The following is a 26,846-nucleotide window of genomic DNA, read 5'->3' as shown; positions in this document are numbered from 1 at the left end:
TTTTCAATATTTTTCAGGTTTTCAGGTTTATCGACATTGTTAGTTGAAAAGATTGTTTCAGTTTCTATTTTTTTTCTTTTTTCTTCCCCTTCGCCTAGTTTTCTTCTCTCTCATGTTTTTGCACAGGACAGCATTTTTACCCTCCAGTGGTCACTTTCCGTGCTCGTTTGGTTAGAATTCTCCACATTATGCGGTCCCGTTGTCGAGTTTAATTTATGTAAAAATGTAAGTTTCTTTTACTTCATAATTTTAATTGTAAGCACAGTTTTTAACTGAGCTCACCACAAGCAGTTTACTTGTAGTGCCTTGTTTTCTTTATAACTAACCGAGATGGTTTAAATTCTAGTATGTTTCATTTCATGATTTGATAAGTTGACACTTGTGAAAACAAAATAAATCACCATAATGTTAGGTTTAAGAATGTTTGACACAACTATTACTAACATTTTTCTATTTATTAGCACCAAGTTAAATCAGACAAACGGTAGTCGGAAGCTGGTTTATACAGTTATTTAGCAAGGGCATTCGTTAGCTCCGTATTCTGTGTGGCATGGTCTCAACAATCAAAAAGGAAAAAAAAAATGAAATAAATTCACATTTAAATAAAAAAAACAAACAAAGATTTGTTTTGTTTATTATTTATTTATCTATCTTTTTATAAATTAAAAAAATCATTTATAAAATATCGATGATAATGCTTGGATTTTGGAGTCAAAGTTGAGTGTGTATATACAGTAGAAATGAACGACGACCACTTCGACCTTATCGGCGCTTCATAGCATGGGAACCTAATACTGTACAAGTATTACTTTTATAAATAATAGGTATTTTTGAATTATTGAGATTTACTATATATATAAAATATAGTAGACGTATATTTATTTTATTAAATAATATTTTAATAATTTTACTTATTCAAATTTACTACTATAAATAATTTATGGATATGTAATGAAACATGTTATTGAGCAGCTGTGTAAAAAAGAAAAAAAGTGTTATTGGTTACGCGAAGGAGGGTCGTACGTACATACCATACGATACAAATCATAATCGTCTTGTTTGTATTATTTTACGGATGACTTCATATCCTGTTATTGTGGTATACTGCCGGTTGTGATGTGTCATATATTGTAGATAACGTGACCATATCCTGTAGTTCAAGAATATTTTAATACAAAATAAAGGTATCCAGGTAATTATACTAACCAGCCTGTAGGCCTACTAGGCCTAGCTAGGCCCATGCTAGGCTAGACCGCCCTAGCCACTAGTTTTAGTATAGCCTAGTAGTAGGCCTCTAGCTAGGCCTAGAGCCTGAGGCTAGTAGGGCCATGTCTGTGCCTAGCTAGGCCCTTACCTTTTAACAACAAAACTCCGTAGCTAGGCCCTAGGCATAGACTAACGTAGCCTTTAGTAGGCATAGATAGGCTAGGCCTAGATAGGCCTACCCTAGAGCCTTGTATTGTAGTAGTACGCCTACTCTACTCTACTACTAGTAGTAGTACTAGGCCTACTACTAGCCTAGTACTAGGCTAGGCATAGCCTATAGGCTACATATTATAGACTAGTAGGCTAGCAGGTTTTTGGGTTTCTGGACAGAACGGCAAAAAACCAAAACGGCAATAAGTCAAAACGGCAAAAACCAAAACGGCAACACTTTTCAACCAGAACGGCAAAAAGTCAAAACGGCAATAAGTCAAAATGGCAATAAGTCAAAACGTCAATAAGTTAAAATGGCAAGACCAAAAGGGCAATAAGCCTAAGTCAAAACGGCAATAAACCAAAAGGGCAGAACTTTATGTCAAAACTAAAAAAGCGCGAAAGAAAAAAAACACTATAAAGAACAACATTAATGATAAATAATGATAATAATGGTAATAATGATAATAATAATAATAGTATAACATACAAATTCAATAGCTAAACAATTTATGTCATAAAATAAAAATGCGTGAAAGAAAAAATAATAATAAATAACACTTTAAAGAACAACAACATTAATAATAATAATAATAATATTAATAATAATAATAATAACAATAATAACAACAACAACAAACAATGCAATTCAATAGTAAAAATATTGGGGAACACAATGTAATATATAAAATATAAAAGCAGTGAACATTTAAATAATTAACCTTAAAATACAGATAAAATGAGGCTAAACAATATTATGCCATGAAAGTAAAAAACAGGAAAGAAAAAAAAATAATAATAATAAATAACACTTTAAAATGATATAGGCCTAGTCATAGATGTGTAAAAAAAAAAAACATTAAAAGAAAAAACAAATCACGATTCAGAAAATTATAAACTGAACTAAACGCTTCATTCTTGGCATTGATTTTTGCTTCTTTGCCGTTTTGGTCTATGCCTATTGCCGTTTTGGTAGTTGTCATTGCCGTTTTGGTCTGTTGCCGTTTTGGTACTCATCATTGCCGTTTTGGTTTATTGCCATTTGGTCATTGCCGTTTTGGTTTTTTGCTGTTTTGACCTGCTCCCACTTTTTGTAGGCTAGGCAAGGCATAACTTGTAATATAACGTACCAGGCCTAGGTAGGATAGGCTAGTGCACACAAGACTTTGCCTTTGTCATTGTTGGTCTCTTTAATTTTTCCTTTTGTTCTTGTTTCCACCTGTCTGTTTTTTGTTCCTACACCCTCCAAATTATATACCTTTTCGGCAATTTCAAAATCATTTACCAGTCAGATATACTTTTAATAAATAAATCTTTTATAATTATTAACACCTATAATACTTGCAAATTGGTGGCACACACTGACGCATATAGCCTAGTTGGGTCCCATCCCATACATGCCAACATTGTTTGATAGTAAAAATCATGAGAATTTGGCGCGAAGCACCACCGAAGGTCTTGGCCTGTAGGGAGGTGGGGTCTGGACTGTCCCGCATTTCAAAGTGATTTTGGATAAAAAACACATTTTGCAGAAACGCATGCATGATCATAAATTTGTCATGCATTTAGCACAAGTCTATGCGTGATAACGATTTATAACAAATTCAGGGTGTATTTAAAACTAGAAGAAATTAGTAATATAAAAAACGGTCATGCAGTAGCTTGAGTCATTAGAGAGCTTTCGTTATCTCATTCGAGAATCAATTCACTGAGAAACAAAACAACCCAGCCGACCAGGCACTTAGTAGAATCTAGTAGTCGCATGCGCTCTTGCGCATTCATTGTCACATCCAACCGTTGATTATGTAATGGAACTCAGGCCCCAACCAGGTTCCTTTCATTTAAACAACGATTTTAGACAAAATATTGAATATTGATAAATATTGAAGTTTTTTGTAGTATTTTATTGCAAAACAATACAAATTAATATATCAGTAGGTCTATGCAGTTTTCTTTGAAAACTGGGAGAGCATGTGAAAAAACATTAAAAAAAAATTGGTCACCAAAATGGGAGTATCCTGGCCAAAATGGGAGTGTTGTCATGTATGCCATCCTAGTATAGCTTCAGTTTGAATCTGTAGAAGGGTTATGGTATCAAGTATAACTCCTTCCATCTACACTGTGAGAGTAGGGCCTAGGCTTTAGACCCTGGACCTAGAAGCTAGGCTAAGAGGCCTAGAAATATTTATATTTAATATTCTTTAATAGTTGGGTATTTGATATGGTATAAAGCAGTTGACATTTACCTGGCCTACATATTTTATTTTATATGTTTTCTGATTTTCGTTGCAGACTGAACTCCGGTCATGGCGGAAGCAGTGAAAGTAATTGTAAGATGTCGGCCATTAAACGCCCGTGAAATTGGGCTTAAGTGCAAAACAGTTGTAGTGATGGATGGTAAGAGAGGCTATTGTGAACTGCTTAAGCCAGGTGGCAATGACCCTCCCAAAAGTTTCACATTCGATGGAGCATATTTTACAGAATCAACGACTGAACAGATATATGCTGATATAGCTTATCCTTTGGTTGATGTAAGTCAATTGTAAAACAAGAAAACAAATAAATTTATAAACAATATGTGCGCAGAGTCTCGCCTTTGATGGTTTTGTTAAAATATAGTGAACCTGTATTGCACAAATACCGCATTCATATTTTGAAGCAAAACCATTGTTTTGAAATTGCCGCGCATTTTGAATATTACAATATTACATTGATCCCTTCCTGACAAAACCTTCCTAAAATCTTTCAGTATATACCATTATATGAAACTAAACCATAACTCTGAAAGGTAACTTACACTCTTTTTCTCATATATATGTACTTATTTCATACAATATTGGCTGGGTTTACAGAGTGTCCAGTTATACTACTAAAACAAAAAGTACTAAGACCCCTTTCAAGAGTCGAGATACCAAATAATAATAATAATAGTAATAGTGTAGTTTTATATAGCGCACAAATCCATCTAATGTAAGATGCTCAGGGCGCTTGAAATGTGGACTAGGAACTCGATCAATGACTTTCTTCTCCCCTAAGGGTCCCTTCGTGTCTGTGCTACCCGGTAACCCTGTATCAGCAATTCTCGTCGTCCACCACAGGGGCTGTCTGATGGTCTCCAAATTCCCCAGGCCTGAACTCAAAAACTGAAACCCTGGACTGGAAGCACCATTACTCATTAATGCCTCCCACAGATCGGTATGTTAAGTTTTTTACCTATTTCTCTGCAGGGTGTTTTAGAAGGCTACAATGGAACCATCTTTGCATATGGTCAGACAGGATGTGGCAAATCCTTCAGCATGCAAGGCATCACAGACCCACCAACTCAGCGTGGAATCATCCCCAGAGCCTTCGAGCACATCTTTGAGAACATCCAAGTCACTGAAAACGTCAAGTACTTAGTAAGGGCCTCATATCTAGAAATTTATAATGAGGAGATCCGAGACCTCCTAGGAAAGGACTCTAAGCTTAAACTGGACTTAAAAGAACATCCAGATAAGGGAGTCTATGTTAAAGGTAAATTGAACAATTTATTTGATTATGGTGCTTTTTGACGAGTTGTTTTTTCAAGCATACTTAGGATGATGCAAATGCCGATGATTTGTTTTGTGAAGTAGAGATTTGACTTCAACAACAAACATAATAATTATATTTACATATATTTATTTATTATATAATTATAACTTTGGATTATCTTTGTTTTTTTTTCCTAAGATTTATCAATGCACACTGTTCAAAATGTGAGGGCGTGTGAGAAGGTGATGGAGATGGGATGGAAGAATCGATCTACCGGAGCCACTCTGATGAATGCGGACTCATCAAGGTCGCACTCCATCTTCACCATTCATGTTGAGATGTGCGAAACAGACGACGGTGGGGAGGACCATCTGCGTGCCGGCAAACTGAACCTCGTTGATTTGGCTGGAAGTGAACGACAAGGAAAAACAGGTAGGACTTGTTTAGCCGTGTCCACACTATAATATGTTATTTGACAAAAACATGTGACATGCCTAAATATGGTCATGATGACATCACATCATGACCATATATAGGCACATCATGACTTTATATATGGGCATACTACAGTTTTTGGTCAAATAAATTTGGCGGTTTGGAGAGTACTTTAATCCAGCATGGTAGGGAGCATTGTATTCTTTACTGGAAAATAGGATTTAATAGCATAGAGTGCTTTGCAGCTGTTGTTTGATATCTATAAAGTGTCTGTACTAAAAATATTGTTGGTATTGTAGAATTTTAATAAGTGTGATTTAATAAAATTTTAAACTTTTGATGTTTCTCTTATGATGTTAGGTAAAGGTGGGAGAATAACCCACAACTCGCAGCGCCATTGTGCTGAATTGCATGTGGGTGTGGTCCTCGACTACTGTAGCCGTTGAGAGGCGCTTACTAGCATCATTCTACAACAACAGGGGCTAAAATGAACTATAATGCTGGGGTAGCCCCATCCCCTTTCCAAAGATGCAATGGGTTCTTCAAAGAGCATGAGCCAGATTTCTATACTGGACCTCAATTCATTTCAATTTTTGGTTCAGATCAGTTCTGTTGACAGCACAATTAAGTAACAATCTTCAAGGAGCTGCGATGCTAGGACTGTAAATCCTTTGATTACACCAATGATAATACAAACTTCAAAAAAGATGATGAATTTGTTGTTTGCAGGTGCGACTGGTGAAAGGCTCAAGGAGGCAACCAAGATTAACCTCTCCTTGTCTGCTTTGGGTAATGTGATCTCGGCACTAGTGGACGGGAAGTCCAAACACATCCCATACAGAGACTCAAAACTCACCAGATTACTCCAGGATTCACTTGGTAAGCTGTTTTGAAAATAAGATAAATTACCAATAATATTCACTTTATAATTCCTGCAAAACAAATGATGGATAACTTTTTCTCTCAATGCCTTTGCATATGAACATAAATATTGGTGATGCGAATTAATCAATTCCAACAAATATAACCTGCTACTCTTACAATAGATGTACAAGTTGAGTTTTTTTTGCAAGTAATAAGGCAGGCAAGGTTAGTTTTATCCCACCATTATTTGTTAGAAGCTGGTCCACCCAGTAAAGCTGATCACTTTGGAAAAATCAATGTTCTATAAATACTGTAAGTGTAGGGGGTTTGTAAAGTACATGAAGTCATTTTGGTTTTGAGACACTTTCTAAGAGTTTTTCCAGTATTCAACCTGTACCTTGAATTGGCAGACAGGCATAACCATCAAGCCATTCTTCATCACCCTTGTACACAATGGTTCACCCACCATTATAAAGTCTTTTCTTTTTTTTTTTGTCGGCAGGTGGCAATACAAAAACTTTAATGGTTGCCTGTCTCTCTCCGGCGGACAACAACTACGATGAAACCTTGAGCACGCTCCGTTACGCTAACCGTGCAAAGAACATCAAGAATAAGCCGAAGATCAACGAAGACCCGAAGGATGCCTTGTTACGTGAATACCAGGAGGAGATTAAGAAACTTAAGGAGATGTTGTCTGGCAAGATTCCTGTTACTGCAGGAACCGCAGCTGCACCAGCTGCTCCACAAGCAGTACCACCAGCTGTTGTTGATGAGGCTGCTCTTGAATCTGAGAGAGAACGAATAAGACAAGTAAGTTAATCATTGTTATATGTACAGGTAGTGAGGGCGGTTTGGCGCAGTGGGAATGGTTTGGTTTCCTAACCTCAAGGTCGGGGTTTCAATCCCTCAATGTGTTTTTCGCTTGTGTCCTTGAGCAAGGCACTTTATCTACATTGCTTCTCTCCACCCAGGAGTATAAATGGGTACCTGGTGGGGTTGCCTGCTGCTGCTCCAAGATGGCAGTTACACTTAAGCATGTGGACTCAATGGCCAGGGAAAAACTTACAGCTGTAAAAAAAGGCACTATATAAATGACCAGTTAAGATTACATTAGATTAGATGATACAATCTTGGAATCTAGTGGGCAAAGTAATATGTTGACATTTCTACTATTTCATGTTTACTGTATTTTGGTCTGCTTTTACCTGTAGGAATATGAGGATAGGATTCAAGACATGAAAAAGCAGTATGAAGAAGAACAGTCAAGTAAAGCAAAGCTACAGGTTGATATTGATCAACTGAAGCAATTCTATGAGGAAAAGTTGGCTCAAGTTGATCAGCCAAGATCCCAGCCAGGTAGTACAACTTACAATTGTCCCTTACTTCTGTCTGAGTGTTCTTGCCCCCCCCCCTTCCCCTTTATTGTCCCAGTTTTTTTTATTACCTTATTAATTACAATGCTCCTTGTTTTCTCACATTTTGGTATATGTTTTGCTTTTTTATGATTTCTCAATATTCCTTCAATTTTGTCAATTTTTGTATTTTCTTTGTGTAATTTTTCTGCTGTTTTAATATTTAACCTCTGTAAATCCATACGCAATTCAGCCTTTTTGCTGCTATGTATGTATTTTATGAGTATTGAATAAATATACCTCAAATAATAATCATGCTCTATAAACAGTCATGATAACCATAGTAATTTAGTAATAATAATAAACTTTTTATCAACCAAATGCATTCATTTGTTCTGCAGTTGTTGCAGCAGATGTACATGTTGCTCCGACATCATCTGAAACTCAAGATGTTCATTCACAGCAGGTAGCTGTAAGTGCAGGTGGAGTGGCACACCCGGGAATCACATCCCAGGTGGCTTCATCTGATATACAACAGGTGTCAGTAACAGCTGCAGCCAAGGCGTCCAGTGCAGTAAGTGTTAATAATCAATCGACATTCTGTAATGAAATTCTCGTCTCGTAGTCTCAACGTTGGTAACATGTGACTCCAATTAATGTCTATTCACAATTTTCCTAAAGAAAATATCACAGCATTTACTTCCATCCTTTGGAATGTTAATGGTCGTTGGATGTAGAGGAAGTTTTAATAAATTCTTTCAAAATTAGAAATTGCAGCTTCTCTCAATATTTTATTTTGACATTTGCTTGACTTACCAGATAAAAATACCCCAGGAACCAAGTAATGGTGCAATACACATTCAAACCTCAGACTTTGATGAAGGCCCTTCAGCACCAGCATCCTCACCCAAGGCCACAGAAGCCCCAATTATACCAGTCTTGGACCAAGAAGAGGCTATGAAAAGGTGAACTTGACAACCATAGCAATCTCAGTGTTATCTGGTTTAGATGTGTATTAATATGTATAAAATTCTTCAAACTAAAATTATATTATACTTGCAAGGTTCCATGTGCTGTCAGTAAAATCAGTTCTGGTCGCTAGGAAACGAGAGGTGATGAGTACCAACGGTAGAGGTCGCACTTTAGCTAGCGACTAGAACTGATTGCACGAACAGTTCGTCTTAAAATGCTAGCATATATGGCTGCTCCATAATGTTTTGAACACCTGTCATTCGAGATGGCATTCATCTTCAAAAATGAAAATTTGGGGATTTCAAAGATTTTAGAATCTACTAATGTAAAAAGTATATATAATTGTTTTTGCTCCCTGAAAATTATTATTGTTTGTTAATATAAACTTGCTTGTTGACAGGATTCAAATGCTAGAGCGGTCTATGGTTGGAGGAGAGCGTGCAAATGATGAAAATCTAAAGCAGAAACGTAGAAAGAAGTTGAAACATGCTGAAGTACGCAAACTGCAGCTTGCTAAGGCTATTGCTAAGATGGATGATGATGGCATTATGCTAAATATATATAGCAACATTGAAGACCAACTGAGAGCTAAGAATGAACAGCTAGAGGGCATGAAAGAAAAGGTGAATCCTCTGAATTTTGATATTAATAGTAGTTAATATTATTATCACCACCATTATTATGATCATTGTTATTATTATGCTATTGTCATTACTATATTATTATATTGTTGTTATTCTTATTACTAAGTATTATGACAAATACTGTTATTATTACTATTACCAGTAACTATTATAATTTTTATTATTACTATTATAATGACTATATTAATTATAATTACTGTATTACATATTAATATTATTATAACCTTTATTATTATTATCATCATTGTTATTAATAATGCTATTGTCATTACTATATTTATTATATATATTGTTGTTATTCTTATTACTAAGTATTATGACAAATACTGTTATTATTATCACTATTAGCAGTAAATATTATAATTTTTATTATTACTATTATAATTACTATATTACTTATTATATTGCTATTCTTAAAGTATAACAAATACTGTTAATATGGCAATTATAATTACAATTACTTTCATTGTATTATATTTAATACTATAATTATTATTAAATTACTAATTGTCAATATATTGTAAATAATATATTTATAACTATTGTTAAGATATCAATTGTAAAATAATTTAAATATGTATAAAACAAATCTTGAAAATCACACAATACTAGTATGACATCAGTAGACCTACATATAATGAAATATCAAAATGTCATGATTGAAAAATATTTTTAAATAATATACAATTATTATTTTAATTTTTTAAAATTTTTTTTTATATAGATTCCTATAAAATAGTCATGTATTAGGGTAGTCAGATGTCAAGATACTTATTTTTGTAGGATTAATTTGTGCTTAAACTAAAGTATGGATGATATATAGAACTTAGACTTTGAGGATTGAATTTCTTTGATAGATAATCATTATCTTTATTCTGATATGTTATGAACAAATTGAAATTTAAATTATTTATATAAATTATTCCTAACCTGCAGATACGTGCCGCTGAGTGCGAAATCAGTGACCTGAACAGTGAATTTGAATTTGAGCGCATCGATTATTTAGACACGATTCGAAAGCAAGAGAAGCAAGTAAAGTTGTTACAGCAGATCTTAGACAAAGTTCACCCGTGTCTACGCCGAGACTGCAATTATTACAATATGGATAAGGTTAAGGCAGGCTCTACTTGGGACGAAGAAAGTGGCCAATGGAAAATTCCAGAATTAACAATCACTAAAGATAAACTGCCAACAGCAGGTAATAAATATAAGATATGAATAAAAAAAAAAATAGAAACCTTAGTGCAATAAAATCTCTGAAAAGAAAGAGTGGATTGCAGATCATAATGTAGAGCAAGCTTCCATTGTTAATTTTTTTAAATTTCCCTTCATAAGCATACTGTAAATATGAGCAAAAATTTATTTCAGGCCAGATTATGACAAGAATACCACTGGCACGTGACCGCTGCACCTTTGGCCTTTGCAGCATCCTGTATTGATCATGACTAATTAGTATTTTAGCTTAGGAGCACAACAATAATTCTATGTTAAATTTTAATTTGTTTTGCTAGGTATCATGCCTGGTGGGCGCCAGCCTATGGCTCGTGGTGGAATGGTTAACGGCCGTGATCGGTCTCCAGGCAAGTACCACCCAGTCGAGGCCACAAACGGACCACATAATCACTATGATGACGAAAACGAAGACCGCTTTAGACAAGTAAGTATAGTTACTGAGCTCACTGATGGAAAGCTATGCTTCTATATAATATAGAGTATTATGATATACCATCATTCAACCATAAATTACACACACTGTACTATCACCTCTTAGAAGGTAGGTAACAGCTAACCTGCATATTGTTTCATATATTTGTCTTGTGCATCTTGTTATCGCATATGCATTGTACATCATACATCAATATCTTGTTGATATTGATTTACAATTGCAGGTATTAAGCATTAGTTTCTCACAAGTGTTTGGGTTACTTGCAAGGAGGGCCACTTTAAGACTGCTTTAAATCCTCCCCCTCTTTTGCATGATCTTGAATCACAATTCAACTGTTACACCCTGGCCTATAGTTTGATATTGTTTTTGTCACTGAATTTTACTCAATAACTCTGCACTCTAGAATAGCCTTACAAATATTCAAGCTGTTTCCTCTTCCTGGATGACTGAAGTAGTTCCCACATACAGTGTATTCTCAGAAGCATGAATCTTTTATTATCACTTCAGAAAAAACTGGTTTATTTGTTCTTCTGTTGGTCACAAATGATGCATGTTACTAAATTAATTTTTATAGCATGTTGATTTGTTTTAGTTTAACATTATTTTTTAACTGTTTGTTAACTTGTTATCATTGTTTACGATTTGGTTAACATTTGTTATTCTTGAATTTTATTATATATTCTTGATCCTTAATTATTCCTCAGTTTTGCTGTTTAATATTGCTTTGTAGTATAATACATTTTTTATTTTTCTTTATTAAGATGATAATTTGTCTCACAATCATTAATTATGTTTTTAATAACTTGATGGCCATTTCATTATGAATTTCTGTTGAATCATGCATGAACCGACTCTGCATGTTGTCTGTTTCCATAGAAACTAAATCAAGCGAGTCACGATGCAGCACTTGATTATTTCAAGCCAAAACGAGCCAATCATCTCCTAGGTAACACAGCCTCTGTGCCCAATGGTAAGACACACTTTTAAATGAAGCAGCGATTTTATTATCATAATTATTATATTATTTATTTTTATTATTTGTTAATAATAATCCTGATTAGTCTTGGAACATCAGTAGAGTAATCATCAATATATCATCCTTATCATTTAAATAATAATAAATATAGCATTTAAAAATTAAAGTTCACATTTATTATTAATTATAAATTTTTTAATGGTTATTCATATTTTATAAAAAAAACTAATCCTGCTTTAAAAAGAAAAACCTGGTTACCTGTTGAACTCCAGCTCATCTAGCCATTATTTCACTACTATTTTTATTATTTATATTGTTAATATTTTTTATGATGGTTAGAGTATTACTAAAATCAAAATGACATGATATATGATTATTATAATAAATTTAATAGTTAATTTATATGGCACAATCCACCTGAGAAATGTGTTTCCTTTCCCAGATCCAGTACCAATAGGGAGTCAGTTGCTTAGCAGATCTTCAAGACCATCAGCAACACCTCATGCCCAGATCAACGGTCCATCAGACCCACTGATGCGCCGTCCAATGCGCCTGGAGGCGTTACCTCTTTCCAAAGGGAAGAAGAAGAAAAAGTCTCCAAATTCTCTTGAACCACTCTGATTGTGTGAAAAGTTAATAATTATTAATTAATTTTTCATACACAATCTGGAACGATGTACTCACAGCTGGTATTGAGTACTGTATATGCTTGTGTATAAGGCGATCTACGTATAAGATGACCCCTGACTTTGAGAAGATTTTTAGACAATATTTGTATGTCAGGCATATGAGATGACCTCTCCCCTTTCACCTTCAGAATTCCTACCTTTTGCTGGTATTTACGGTCTTGATACTGCATCAAGCTGGCTAAAAACTGAGCCAAATGCAGTGGTAATCTTCCAAATGATACCATTTTATGAGTTTTTAAATGTTCATCAAAATCTTATTTTTCGGTATTTAAAATTGCGCTCATTCATACTATTATTTAGTAGTAAATTTGCGTGTTAAGGACGATCCGCACATAAGATAATTATTTTAAGCCTCATTTTATACGCGAGTATATACAGTATGTATTCTAGTTCACATCTTCAGGGTAGGCCTCTGTATTTTTCCTACAACCTGATTATATATAAGATTTTGAAACTTTTTAGTTGGACTTTAGTTTGCTGGCTATCATATTATTGTTTAATATCTTTTAGCACTTTTTATATTCATTTGTATAATTCTACAAAACAGCAATTTTTGAACGTCAGTCAAAATGTAAATTATACTGCATCATGCACCAGTTGTAGCACTAGAGATTTCCCGATGAGACATCCATGGTCTATACTGTGAAACGCTCTCTATGGCTTTTTAAATGATAGAGTACTTGAGGTTAAAAGACTCTTGTCGCCAACGGTGTCTATTGATGCTGTTGAATAGGAGAATAACCTATTCAAAAAGATTTTTTAAAATTCTGACTTACAAAGTTGGTTATCTTACTCTTACAGAGGCATTCCAATTACTGTACTTTATTTCTGCTTAACTAATACTTGTCCTGAACACTCCACCTATGAATGTACTTTAACATTCTGCATCAAGTATTCGTGATTTGAAATTTAGATAAGATGGCTGCTTGCTTCTGCCATGTATAATTAAATAATAATCTTCAACATACTTGGTAATTTAACTAAATACACGATTTTGTAAGTGTTAAATTATTATTAGCAATTAATTGGTACCACCTTAAAAGAAGCTTCACTCCAGAGGAGAAATATGACCTACTGTAGGCAGATCGACTTTCTTTGATTGTACTTGGCCAGAGTTGACATAGACACGTACACTATTTTCATTGTTTTAAGCCTATAAAATATCAGTGTATGTGCTATGTATTGACTATGTCTGTGCAAACATAAGCGATATATTCTGTGTATAATATAAATAGATATATATGTATATTGAATTGAGATAAATATAATAGATATATATTGTATATTTCTGTGCCCACATGTATCTTGATTTCAACAAACCAAACACTTTTTTTATGCAATGTTTTGTAATATTTATTTTGTTTTGTAGTGCATTGATTGGCTTTATATATTCCGTCCACCTCTCCTAATGTTGAGTAATTTAGGAATATTTTTGGTTGTGATGTGATAGTTGAGTTGAATCATGCGAATAATTCCTCTGTTAGTTGTAACTGCCATATAATGTGAGATTAAAAGCATAACAGGTTTTGCATGTTACTCATCTGCCACTACAGTAGCAATTCATAAACTTTTGGTTCAACCTAAACAGAGAATGTGAAATATAAAATGTAGAGATTTTAAGGTGAATAACAACATATAACATGAGATTAAAATACGTAATGTGAGATTAAAAGTTACAATATGAGATTGATATTCTTGAAATATGAGTTTAGTTTCATCCATTGTATGTGAGGTTCGTAATGTGAAGGTTAATTCAGACAGTGTAAGGTAAACATATAATGCGAGACACATAATGTGATATTAAAAATATGCAACGCGAGATTGAAACTAAGGTTTACAACAAGTAACATAAGATACGAAAGTACAAGGGTAAACGCATAACATGATTTAACCTTTTATTATGTGGAAATAATATGGGGAAACAAGTTCAAATTGAGTTAGTAAGATTCAGTATGATGTTAGCTGGGTAATACAATACACAAATCTAAATATAGCACATGTCAAGTTATGCGATACTTATTTTTGGCTTATATGTAGTAATTAATGAGTCCTGTGGTTGTTGTATAAATTTGTATTGATGTTAATTACAAATTTAATAAATCTACAAACTATATTAGGCAAAAATATTTGGTAGGTGATGGTAACAATAGAATGACAGTGTAACAATGCTTGATGTAATGCATGTCATGATGTTGCATAAATCTCACTAATCGAAAGCTTGTCAATATGTGATTAACTTCCAGTAATGCATTCATTGATGCGATACTCTCGTCATTAACTTTGTAATTCTGTATTTATTGGGTAAACGCTTTCTATGTAACATAATGTTACAGGAGGTATATGTGTTCCTAACAACCTGTGTATAATGGTAGGCCTATGTGTTCTGTAACAGGTCTATTTGGTGTAACTAATAAAAGCTAATGACTTTGTTATTAAAAGACGTATGTGTTCCTATAACTATCAAAGCAGTTCATTACTTAATATGTGCAATAGATATCGTGTGTCATTGATTTTAACTGGAATAAGAAAACTATACTGTACTGTTTGTTAAAAGGTAGCATTATTTATATTTGTTTTGTGAAAGTAGTAACATAATTCAAGAACATTTATCTAGATCAAAATGACTGGATGTTTTAGATGAATATTGAAAGGATAAATGTTATATCACAGTATCAATTTATTGTTTTAATAATAGTTAATTAATTTATGCATGTAACTGGAAAATATGCTCAGATGGAGATGCCAAAAAGATAATATGTTTGCATAAATTTGTGACGTAGATAAGGGATAAAGGCATTGGATTTGCAAGTGATCACAATAGTTTTTGTTTTGGAAAGCACCATGCAGTATTTTGTTGTTATTTTATAGTTAGTTGTCCTATATTATGATTTCTCTTTTTTTTTACACCTAGTACTTATAGTTTAATAATTCCGTCGATTGTTTCTTTCATCACAATGTTGATTGCAATAAAGTTGCACACCTTATTGACTACATTAACGTTTCTGTGAAGAAATATACATTATTTTCATATTAAAATTTTGTGTAGTGTTGTATTTTTGGATTTTAATCCGATGGTATAGTTTGGCAGCTACATATCGCATACAGTATATACCTCGTAAACTATTAAAGCCATTATGAAAACATGTATTGTGAAAGTATTCATTTATGGTGTACTGTACGTTAATTGCAATTGTTGGGTTTCTTTTTTTCACACTGCAGTACCAAGTTCCGTTTTTGACAGTATCCCCATTGCAGCATATTCCCAATAACCAGGCAATGCAACACCAGACATCACATGTCATAGACGAATTTCATTTTCATTCAAAATATTTTAAATTTAATGACATTTAGAAAATCAAAGATGACACACTAACAGGGACTATGCAAATACATGAAAGTGGTATAAAAGAAAAAGAATTGAATAAGACAGGAATAATTTAGCTTTTCGGCCAATTAACAATGTCCATAAAAATGACTCATTTGAGAAACTCGGTAAATGTTTTAATTGATGAATAAATTATCCTATAAGCATAGGCCTATTTTTTTTTAGCCAATTGATAAATTATTTTTTAAAATTACATATGCATGATGCCTTGTTTTTATTTAGTTATAAAAATTGCTTTTTATTTTCTTTATTTATTTTTTCTATACATATCCATATAGGCTAGCTTTCGTACTTCTCGTGTACAACAACAAAAATGAAAAAGAAAGATCCATTAATTACCATATACAGTAGACAATATTCCCCGCCCCCTAAACTCCCTTTCCATAATGGCAATGCGCCCTCAGGCGTGACGTAATTAGAAAAGAAAAGTCAATGTGTCCCACGAAAGGGGCGTGACATACCGTAAATAAATAACAACAAACGTCTGACTGAAGTCACGTGCTGCCGCTGCAGTTTTGGCCCTGGAAAAAGCCACATAGTTAGGCCTAGGCCTAAATGCGAATGGGCAGTTCGGAAACCGGGCGGAACTAAAATTAAAATGGATGTCAACCTGACTTGTAATTTGCGCTATCATAACAAAGTTGCTCTGGTAACCGGAGGATCAAAAGGAATTGGAGAGGGAACTGTTCGAGTTTTCGGTTAGGCCTAGGCTAGTGCTTATTTCGCGGCTCCTTCTTGCTTGGTCTGTACTATTTTAGGGGATGGGACAAGATGTAGGATGAATATGGCAGGTCTTTTTGTGGACGTGACTAGGCTAGGGTAGGCTTGACCTAAAGTCGGGACTCTGCTTGGAGAGGCAGATAGGCCTAGGGAGGGCCTAACTAGTAGTCTAGCTAGAACCTACTTAGGCCCTAGGGCCTCTACTACAAATATATAGGCCTATGGCCTAGGCTTATGTTTATTACTGCCAAGGATAATTTTTTTTTTCTGAGAAAAGAGAGGTAATATTATAATAATATAGATGCCTAGGCCTAAGATAAATTGTGTGTCTAATGAACAAAACTATTTGAAACTATGCCTATGTAAAACTATTTAAACTTTATGAGCTTGACGTGTCTCTCACTCGATATAGGCATAGGCCTAGTACCATACTTTTTCTATAAAAAGTTTAACTGTTCAGAAATGGCAATTATATTATTATTATTATATTAGGCTAGGCCTACCAACAAGGAGGACTACTAGGTCTATGTCATAATTATAAAAATAATATATAGGCCTAATTAATACAGTAATAATAAATTCATAATGTTGTGTCTGCCTTTCTTTGTGTCTTTTGTTCCCATCATAATGTATTCTGACGTAAAAGTGCTTCATTACTATTTATTTTATTTTAAGCTGCACTTTGAAAGCCTTTTTTGGTTAACTTTATCTACTTCTACATTTGTACTTTTATTGAAAAAATAGGTTGTGGTGATGTGTGTTTTTTAAGTACAGCTGTTATTCACATTATGTTTGTTTTATACTTATTTTTGTGATCTTTCCTTGTGGTTAGGCCTACTGTTTTTAATAATTTGTTTGAAGATGCCACTCGCACAGTTGTGTCTGTTAGTTCCGTTGAAAAATGTATCATGGATTGATAAACAAGACTATAAAATATCTTATTTTGGTTGCTTCTTTTATGTTTGCAGTACGGAATGGTGCTAAAGTTGCTTTCTGCGCTAGAGGAGGTAAGAAAATATTGATATTTTCATCATTGATCCACCATTATTATCGATTAAATGAGAAATTTTAAACAATGAAATTGCAACTGGAAGTAGTACAGTATTGAACATATACATTGTATTTTGGTAAGTGTCTCCAAAATACAACAATTACCTAAACAATGTTGAACAAAAGTTATACAGAGATATTTCAATTGGCTTAGATGCTTTCTAAAACTTTTTGTAGTGTGTTTTACCAGTGAACTATATATATCAGACTGAAAATACTTTTGAATGAATTAGAAAGATACCTGGCTTTTCACATGGCGGCGTTTTATAGAACAATCTACTTTGTAAAGGTCAACAAGGTCATTATAAACATTGATGAAGAAACAGTTTATTGCAAGCATAATGTCGCATATTATTTCTTTGGGATGTGGTGTTTACGTTTTAGTTTAATACACTGGCATTTCAGTGTTTACGGTACTCATGATTGAGGAAACGTCTATTTAGGTGCAATAAGCAAATTTTGTTAACATGATTGCAAGAAGTTTCAAAGTATGGCATTATTAATGTTGGCCATTAAATGCACACGGGACCAATGGCTTAAGCTTCTCATCTGAAAGACAGTGCGCTTTTCAAACTTGAATTACAGGCCTCCAGCTGAAACACAAGGGGAGGCAGATCGGATGGGAATTAAAACAGGGACCTAGAGATCTCCACGGTTCAGTTACACTCAGTGGTTACCATCAGTTTAGCGACTGAGCTAGCTGCTCCCAGTAGTAATAATAATTGTTTTCATTAATATACATTTGTAGAGGAAGCAGGCAAGAAGTTGGAATCTGAAGTTAATCAACTTGGACCCGGTGAATGCTTCTTCATAAAATGCGATGTGCAGAAGGAAGATGACATTAAGGTAATGATGTATAAAACAGTATTATTGCTTATACACATTGCCATGAAGTATTGAGTGAAATTTGTAATACTGTATATTAATACCTACAAGCCTAACAACTAGAAATCATCATGCAAGACACAAGATGCACTTAATTGTGTACACCTGCCAACTCTCACGAATGAGCATCCACTAATTGCGTCTTACGCCTACATTGTAATATCATAAAAAATTTAATAAAAGATAAAATGTATTGGCTGATTACCCTAGAATTCATAAAAATGAAGAGAATTCATCATTAAAATGTGAATACAGGCCATATAAATTTCTTTTAAAAGCCATACCAACTGCGAACAGTAATCCGTAGCAGTTCCACTTCAATAAAAAAAAGCAAAAAAAAAGCAAGAAAAGAGGGCTCTCTATTTCGTGGTTATTATATTGAGGGCGCTATGTACATATTTTATATGTTTTTTTGTTTCACACATATAAAATTGGCTAATATACATTCAAGATTAATTTCACATTGTGACCAGATTCTGCAATCTCTTGCACTTACTGTACCTCAGCCTTATCAACAATCATGCCCATAAAGTATGGTGTCTATGTCTATTCAGTATGTAGCATTTAATTGTTTTGTTTTTTTTTTTGTTTTCGTTTTTTTTTCTTTCAGAGGACAATTCAATCAACCATTGATAAATTTGGACAGCTTGATTGTCTCATTAACAATGCGGGTTGGCGTAAGTATTTAAGAGAGTTTAAAACTGTCCAGATTTTTATCATTTTAAGATTCTGAGTTACAGATCCAAAATATACAATGTAAAAGTATCCACACAGAATCAATAGTGCAGGCAAGATGTCATCCTACTAGAGTATGTAGAGGGTTGTTTGATTCAACACTTTGTTTGGTGAAAATTGGAGTATTGCCACACAAGCAAATGTAGGCATTTCCTGACAGACCCGAGGTTGAATTAAATTAAATTTTGTACTGATTTTTAAGATGATTTTGTTTGTTTTCTTTTGACATTGTTTATTTTGTTACATCTTAATTTCTATTATGCTCTTTTTTTGTATACCGTAATTATTTTCGTTATTTTTGTTAATGTTACATTATTTTTTATCTTTAGTATATCGACATGTACAGTATAATGATATTTTAAAAATCTTTTATCTTTGTTAAGATATGATTGATTGAGTACAAACACCCCACCAGAATACATTTTTTAAATATCTATACCAATTTTAGCAATAATATTACCATGTTATTTTTATAACTGTTTCTATATTATATTTGTTACAGACCCACCAGAACAAGTCATTGATGATATATCTGTTGATGATTTGAAATCGCTGTTGAACTTTAACCTAATAAATTATTTTGCTTTTGCAAAGGTATGTACAGAATCAGCATCAGAATAGCCTTCCTTGTTACAAACATATTAATAATTTTAAAAATCTAAAACAAAAATCAAAACATAAATTAAGCTTTCAATGATACAGTACAAAATTTGTACAGTGTAACTGTTATATTTATAAAACAAGCCAATTGACCTGTACTGTATTTGAGGTTGTGTCAGTGTGAGGCGCTATATAGATCCAGAATTATTATTATTATTATTACTGGTAAATGGACAGCTTTTTTTTGTAGAGGATCTAAAATAGTAAAATATATTAACAATGTGATAATAAATTCATAAACTCTTCTAGTTGATATCATTTTGAAAAATTCTAATTAAGTAAATAATAATATTTTACAAACCATGAGTGTATACAGTTATTGGCTTCAGTTGACCTACAAAGTGACATAGCTGATTTACACACCTGTTCATTGAATAGGCAGGCCCATAAATTTTCTAAGTAATTTATTATTTTATTATAATGATTTTATTTGCAGTATTCCTTACCACATTTGCGAAAAACTAAAGGGAACATAATAAATATGTCCAGCCTTGTGGCCAAACTGGGTCAGTCTCATGCGATTCCATACGTCTGCACCAAGGTAAGCATGTTCAACAAACAAACAAAATTTGAAAGCACTCACAGAACGCTAAAACCCGAAAATTATTTATTATCTTTCGGATTCATTAATACCGTGTTTACAGAATCACATTCACACTTTATTTACATAGTAAACCATGACTTCTGTGATTACGCTGTTTGTTTCTTTACATTCTGAGCGAGTCAAGTAGCCAAGCAGTATGGCAGGGGCACCGTTAACTACAGCTGTAATACTGGTTCTCGCCCAGAGTTCAATGACGCTACAAGTTATTGGTTATTCTCCTACCTTTACCTTCCTACCTTTACTTTCTATAGCTCTGTAGAAAACAAAGTATAACATATGTTGAATAATTTTTTTATGCATAAAAACGATGAGTGACAAACAGCACAAGAGTTTTCCTAAAATCCCAATAAGCTATTAAGAGTGCAACCAATATTCAGAACAACTTTTGAAGAATCATTTTGTGACAGCCTCTATTTTCAGATAGTAAATAAATAATTATTGATTCTGTTTCAGGGTGCAATAGATGCGTTTTCTAGAGCTTTAGCAATTGACGAGGCAAAACACGGAGTACGAGTCAATACGTGAGTTATTTTTACTATTATGCTATGTGCACGCAAAAAAACTGTTGTATGCCCATATATAGACATGTTGTGCCTATATATGGTCATGATGTGATGTTATGACCATATATATATATATATTTTTACCTACATTATATTAAAAACCGAAAAGTCCACAGATTAATCTCAGATAAGATGACGACATAATTAACGTCGAAATATTTAATCACAACACAATGGCGTGCATTTTGATACTGGGAGTATGTAATTGTATTATACTATCTTATATTAATTACTACATTATATTGTCATCCTCTATGATAATGGCAGAGTTGCTGTTGGTTTGCTTCAAATTTTATAGTTTTTAAAAGCAGTATCCTACTAGTGACAATGTCAAGTCAATATCTGCCAAATGTCTTGAAGAAGATGGCTATTTGTACCAATACCAGTATATTTAGGCATCTCACATAATTTTGTCAAATAAAATTTAATAGTGTGAACGGGCTGTAGAGCGTTGATTGTCAAAACCTTTGTTTTAACTGCTGGTTATTTATTTGTGCATTTAGTTACTGTTTGTTGTGGCAATTAATTTGTTGGCTTAAAGCATAAAGCCAACAAATTAATTGCCAACAGTAACAAAACATAGGCTACGTTTAGACTTGGAGATAAGCCGGGCTTAACGTTAAGCCCGGCTCAACGTTAAGCCTGGTTCAACGTTCAGCCTGGCTCAAAGTTATGCCCGGCTCAACGTTAAGCCCGGCTTAACTTTGCCGGGCGTTGAGACTAGCGGGTTTAGCCAGGCGAGAATTTGCATAATAATGAACCGTAACCAGAAAACGTGCTTCAAAACATTGCTCGCGAATTGTATGCTCGCTTACAGCGTACGTAATTGAATGCTGATTGGTCATTTCATCACCCGAAGTCAATGCAAGACCCCCCGCAATGGTTAAAGCCCGGCTTAGAAAAGTTAAACACGGTGGCACTCCAGGCCTAGTTACTATAGGAACACAGCCCGACTTGAGATAAGCCACCTAGTTCAGACTGGCACGTGGATAAACCCGGTGAGTTGAGCTAGGTTTATCCACCTTGTCTGAACTAGGCCTAAATATATTATGTTTAGAACTAGAAATAAACCATATAATTGTCATCTTAATTTTATTCACCATATTGATAATATTGCTAAAAATATATCAAAAACAGCTGGTTTTTTTTTAAAACTTAAATATTCTACTTACTAATATATTAATTACTATCTATACATCATTATTTTTTCCTCACTTAAATTATGCAATAACTTCGTGGGGATCTGCAAATATTATTCATCTCCAGAGGCTATTTAAACTACATGCTATGTTCACCCCTTACTTCCTCTTTTTGTTTATACAAATACACTTAACATTTTTTATCTCTTTGATAAAAATATTGCAATGTTTATGTATAATTATTAAAATGGAAATATACTAATTAGTTTTAACGAGTTCTTCCAAACTGCAGAATCTGTGCATAATCACAATACTCGAAACAAAGATGGTTTGTATATTCCTAGAAAAGAGAACACATACCTGAAGATATATGGAAAAGTTAAAATAAATACAATTTTAACGTAAAACTAAATGATTATTTTATTAATAAATACAGAGAAAAATGTAATAGATCTTTGCTGGATAAATCCCCTTTATGTAATAATAGGCTTTCGTTTCGTGAATCAACATGTTTTTTTTGGCATGATGTTTCAAATTCAATTACAATACTATATTTACATTGATTATATATATTCCTATATGTATTTATATTTCTTTTTTAGGATACATAATCTATGCTTGCTTTGTATACCTTTTTCATTTTTTTCTATGACCGTTTTTTAATATTACTGTGTTATTGTATTTCTTGAAGAAGTGGAATAAAGAATTAAATTGAAATTTTGTTATTTAAAAGTAATTTCAAAATTTCATAAGATAGTATATAATTTTTTATTAGACATTGGCATTATTAGTCATCTCATTTTTATGGAAAAATGTCCCCTTAATATCATTGCCCCCTAAATTCCAGAAGGAATGGTGCTAGTAATAGAAATATGCTTCTCATAGGTACATGAGTATATTGCAGAAACTAGGTCAAAATTACTCTTATCGGACAGGGTGCTATCAGCCATTGGTCATCTCTTAAAACATAGGTCCTATTACCAACTCCCTGATAAAATGTGTAGTTGGAACGCGAACTTGTGATGAACCACACATTCCATTTTACAGAAGAGTTTTAATACTTTCCATTTTTTTTTTTATACATTCCACCACAGCATAGAGTATATCTGTGCAAGCGTATTATACTAAAGAGTTGTAATAAGAGAATCATGTTCTTTAAGAATAGATAGAAGGTATTAAAATGTAGTGATGATTTAATATTTCTTTGATATTGTTTTTATAGTGTTTCACCTGGTAATATTTGGACTCCTTTGTGGGACTCATTAGCAAGACAATCAAGCAACCCTGAGGCTATGGTAGAAGGAGGACGTGATGCTCAGGTAAATGAAAATAAACTGATCTATTTTTAGGAATAACCAGAGTAGACAGCGTTTTTTTTTTTTTTTTTTTAAATTATTATTAGCCTCCCTAAAGGAGCGAAGCTCCGGGAAGGCTGTTGTTTTTGCCTATGTTCTTCTTCATGTTGATGTCGTCGTTGTCGTTGTTGTCACTGTCGTTGTTGGTCATTTGGTTGTTACCATGATATCTAATTAATTAATTAATCTAAAGTTTTTGGTAAGTCTGATTGGTTACAAACTTGGCAGAATGCAAAATGGGAATAAGAAGACTATTGACCTATTGTTTTTGGTGCGTGTGTGAATATGCAAATGAGTAATTAGCATATTGGCTTTAAAGTGATCTTTTTTTTTTTAAGTGATTGGTTTGAAATTCCTACTTATCAATTTTCAGCGAAATGACTATCACACCATGGGCAGGCTATGCTTTTACTGCACAGTTTAGTCATTTTTGTCTTAAACTGATTACTGTACTTTAAACTTTATGTTTTTCCTCCTGTATTTTTTAGTTAAATGGTCGTTTTGGAAGCATTGAAGAGAGTGGTCAGGTGTGTTTGTTCCTCGCGGCTGAAGCAACCTTTACCACGGGCATCGACTTCTTGTTATCTGGAGGTGCTGAACTCAATTATGGGCGTAAAAGTCAAATGGTGGAACGGACAAATATATATGATTAATCATAAAATTCTGTGGCTGATTGATTACTTTCTAGCTTAATGTGAGTAGCTTGTTAGTGGGGCAGAATTAACCACTCCAATGCATCATCTCTCATCATCGTGGACATTCGTAATTTAGTGAGCATCTCCAGTGAGTTTGACATTTGCTGTTTCGAATCCTGTAGGGTACAATATAATTTCTAATAACTTTGGTGCAATGAGTTTATATGTCAATCAGTTTCATTCATATTATAATGTCTATTATGAAATATTTTATAATGATCATTTCCAAATATCATAATTTATTTTTTATAAGTATAATCTATTTTACTTTTCCGTTCCGGAGGTTTTCGAAATAATTGAATTAAATAAAAAATAATTGAATAAAGTAAAAATAAATTCTAAACATATATAAATTATATAAGATAGAGAAGATGACATTAATTTTGTAACATCTATAGCATTTAAATTATCCTAATATTTGTAAATGATATAGATTTTGAAATAAGATTGATAATATATTAAAAGATATATTACACAAAATATGCTGTATAAGATAAATTTATTTCATTTTTTAGGAAATTTTAAATGTACAATATAATACTACTATATAGTACTATCGAAAGTTGAAGTTCCCAGACATACAGTACCACAATTTACGGTGCCACATTATCACCAGTCGAAGTAGAGTTGTTTTTAAAACCATCCTTACTGTCTATAAAGGTATAAATAGATATTCCCCTTCCTATTTATCCACACTCCTTACTCCAAACTCCTTGTTTTCCAACTCGAAATAATCTTCCTCATGATCTTAAGAACATTTCTAATGTAAATATTTTCAAAAGATCACTTAAAACCCATCTTTTTGCCCAACTCACTTGTCTCTGTTTCTGTCTGTGTCTTTCGTTGTCTTTTTATGTTGTTTATCCATAGACTGTATTCTGTGTGGTATGAGATAGTTTTTTCTGGTGTGGATCAGTTGCTCGCTTGATGATTTGAAATTTTAAGGACACATGGCTTGAACTTTGCAACCGAAATGAAATTGGCATTATAAATGCCCAGTAACAGTAAGCGATAGCTAAAATTATTACAGGGCAAGTGCTGAAAATTAGCAAAATTTTGTAGAATGATTCATAGATTTCGGAAAAAAGAAAAACTTGATAAAGGTCTACAGTATGGTATAATAAGGTAATATGCTGTGAACATGATATTCTGACTTGCAGACAAAGGCTCATGGATGGTGGCAGTTTTTTGGTTTAAAATCGCATTGACAAATGTAGGTGGTCAGTAATAATAATTAGCTAGAAAGAAAATCCAATGGAAGGGAATGATTTAGAAAGATGTACTTTTATGTTATTTTATTCATTGAGAATGTGTCTGTGACTTATCAGACACAAAATTAAATTTGCAATAAAGTTTGTAATAATTTTCAAGAAATTTAAGACAATGGTATGCAATGATCAAACACATTCTACACTCAGTATTTGAAGTATCAAGATTAAAGACACTTTTTATAAGTATTTTGAAACTTTTGATTTTAGTTTTATAATTTTTTTTGTAAATTGGTCTTTCTTCAGCATGAGACATGAATGTGTAGTCTGTTGTAAATCAGTATAATTAAAGGTTTGTCAAATTTGCATCTTATTTTCAATGTATTTAACGAGAGTAATAGTGTTGACTTAATAAAAGTAGACTAGCTTTGAGTATGATACAGGAAATGTGAGGCCTTCTGTTATTTCATAAATACCGTAAAATAAGCCGCAAATATTGTACAGTATTCTGAATTAGGCCTAATCCAGAAACATACCAGCCTAGCTACGGCTTGTTTAGTAACAACCAACAAACATACATATTCATTCGCCACTTTTCCATACATTTTGTTCAAAAGTTAACCCTCAAGTACAAAGGAAAACAACTTTTTTTAAAGTGTTTTTAGGCTTGCTATATAGCCGATGCTAATCATTTTCGATTTTCAATGCATTAAGACAACAAAATACTATATACAATACAGAAACCTAATAAAAAGAGGATTAAACATTTAAAAACAAAGTATCCACACTACCCGGCTTTTAATATAATAATGCTACGGTATGCAATTTTGAGGTTAATTAAAGTAGTGCATCTGTAAAATGTGTTGCGTCCATGTACCTGTAAAAGATGTCATAAGATTATGCAATCTTGTGTTGGCACAAACGCAACAACAATCAAATTTCACTCATCCACACACAACATTTATTCACTACAGTGTATAATGAAATATATTTGAATCTGTTAAACAGAAGTATTTATAAATATAATACATTTTGCGGACATCAGCATGTAACATAATGAAAAAGAAGACCATATCAATTACTCAATACGTTGTTTTATTTGTTATGAGATCGCTGCGCCTAATAATTGTCTCCTCATAAATCACCTCCTAATCGAACAATGTACCCAGCACAATTAGTAGATTAATATATCTGTACTTATTAAAGTGAATGTAATGTTCCTATTGCATAGGAGGAGACGGAGAATTTAACCCCTGCTTCTTCCCGAAATTTCTAATCCACAGATATACTCAGGGATTTTTACCACCGGTGGGGGTGTGT

At 33.2% G+C, this 26,846-nt stretch overlaps 2 protein-coding genes across 4 annotated transcripts; both read left to right on the top strand.

Annotated features, from left to right (window-relative positions):
• The first annotated feature begins 990 nt into the window (after positions 1 to 990).
• Positions 991 to 15,670, top strand: LOC117120207 (kinesin-like protein KIF17). Of its 3 annotated transcripts, none has more exons than XM_033265318.1 (14): positions 991 to 1,184; positions 3,709 to 3,947; positions 4,644 to 4,929; positions 5,128 to 5,361; positions 6,094 to 6,243; positions 6,731 to 7,038; positions 7,440 to 7,584; positions 7,982 to 8,154; positions 8,400 to 8,545; positions 8,953 to 9,175; positions 10,133 to 10,394; positions 10,708 to 10,853; positions 11,739 to 11,832; positions 12,281 to 15,670. In XM_033265318.1, exons 2-14 carry the CDS (start codon positions 3,723 to 3,725, stop codon positions 12,457 to 12,459), a joined length of 2,571 nt encoding a protein of 856 aa, XP_033121209.1. In that variant the 5' UTR covers positions 991 to 1,184; positions 3,709 to 3,722; the 3' UTR covers positions 12,460 to 15,670. The 3 variants fall into 3 exon arrangements, with proteins under 3 accessions (XP_033121209.1, XP_033121142.1, XP_033121283.1); XM_033265251.1 differs by having other exon boundaries at positions 991 to 1,192; XM_033265392.1 differs by lacking the exon at positions 11,739 to 11,832 and having other exon boundaries at positions 991 to 1,192; positions 12,281 to 12,441.
• A 708-nt stretch (positions 15,671 to 16,378) lies between these two features.
• On the top strand, positions 16,379 to 25,973 carry LOC117120113 (17-beta-hydroxysteroid dehydrogenase 14-like). Its single transcript, XM_033265163.1, has 9 exons — positions 16,379 to 16,610; positions 17,601 to 17,639; positions 18,431 to 18,528; positions 19,178 to 19,244; positions 19,805 to 19,896; positions 20,399 to 20,503; positions 21,020 to 21,087; positions 23,491 to 23,587; positions 24,112 to 25,973. Exons 1-9 carry the CDS (start codon positions 16,511 to 16,513, stop codon positions 24,274 to 24,276), a joined length of 831 nt encoding a protein of 276 aa, XP_033121054.1. The 5' UTR covers positions 16,379 to 16,510; the 3' UTR covers positions 24,277 to 25,973.
• Positions 25,974 to 26,846: the final 873 nt, after the last annotated feature.

Source organism: Anneissia japonica, unplaced genomic scaffold (genome assembly GCF_011630105.1).
Source record: "Anneissia japonica isolate Jap-2015-1 unplaced genomic scaffold, ASM1163010v1 scaffold287957_len1322810_cov207, whole genome shotgun sequence".
Lineage (NCBI taxonomy): Eukaryota > Metazoa > Echinodermata > Crinoidea > Comatulida > Comatulidae > Anneissia > Anneissia japonica.
Note: the sequence above shows the minus strand (reverse complement) of the source record. Positions and strands in the feature narration are given on the sequence as shown.

Coding starts and splice junctions, on each gene's coding strand:
- LOC117120113 (XM_033265163.1), top strand. CDS start 16,511: ATGGATGTCAACCTGACTTGTAATTTGCGCTATCATAACAAAGTTGCT. Junction 16,611..17,600: donor GGGAACTGTTCGAGTTTTCG/GTTAGGCCTAGG, acceptor TTATGTTTGCAG/TACGGAATGGTGCTAAAGTT. Junction 17,640..18,430: donor TGCTTTCTGCGCTAGAGGAG/GTAAGAAAATAT, acceptor ATACATTTGTAG/AGGAAGCAGGCAAGAAGTTG.
- LOC117120207 (XM_033265318.1), top strand. CDS start 3,723: ATGGCGGAAGCAGTGAAAGTAATTGTAAGATGTCGGCCATTAAACGCC. Junction 7,039..7,439: donor AGAGAGAACGAATAAGACAA/GTAAGTTAATCA, acceptor TTTTACCTGTAG/GAATATGAGGATAGGATTCA. Junction 10,854..11,738: donor ACGAAGACCGCTTTAGACAA/GTAAGTATAGTT, acceptor CTGTTTCCATAG/AAACTAAATCAAGCGAGTCA.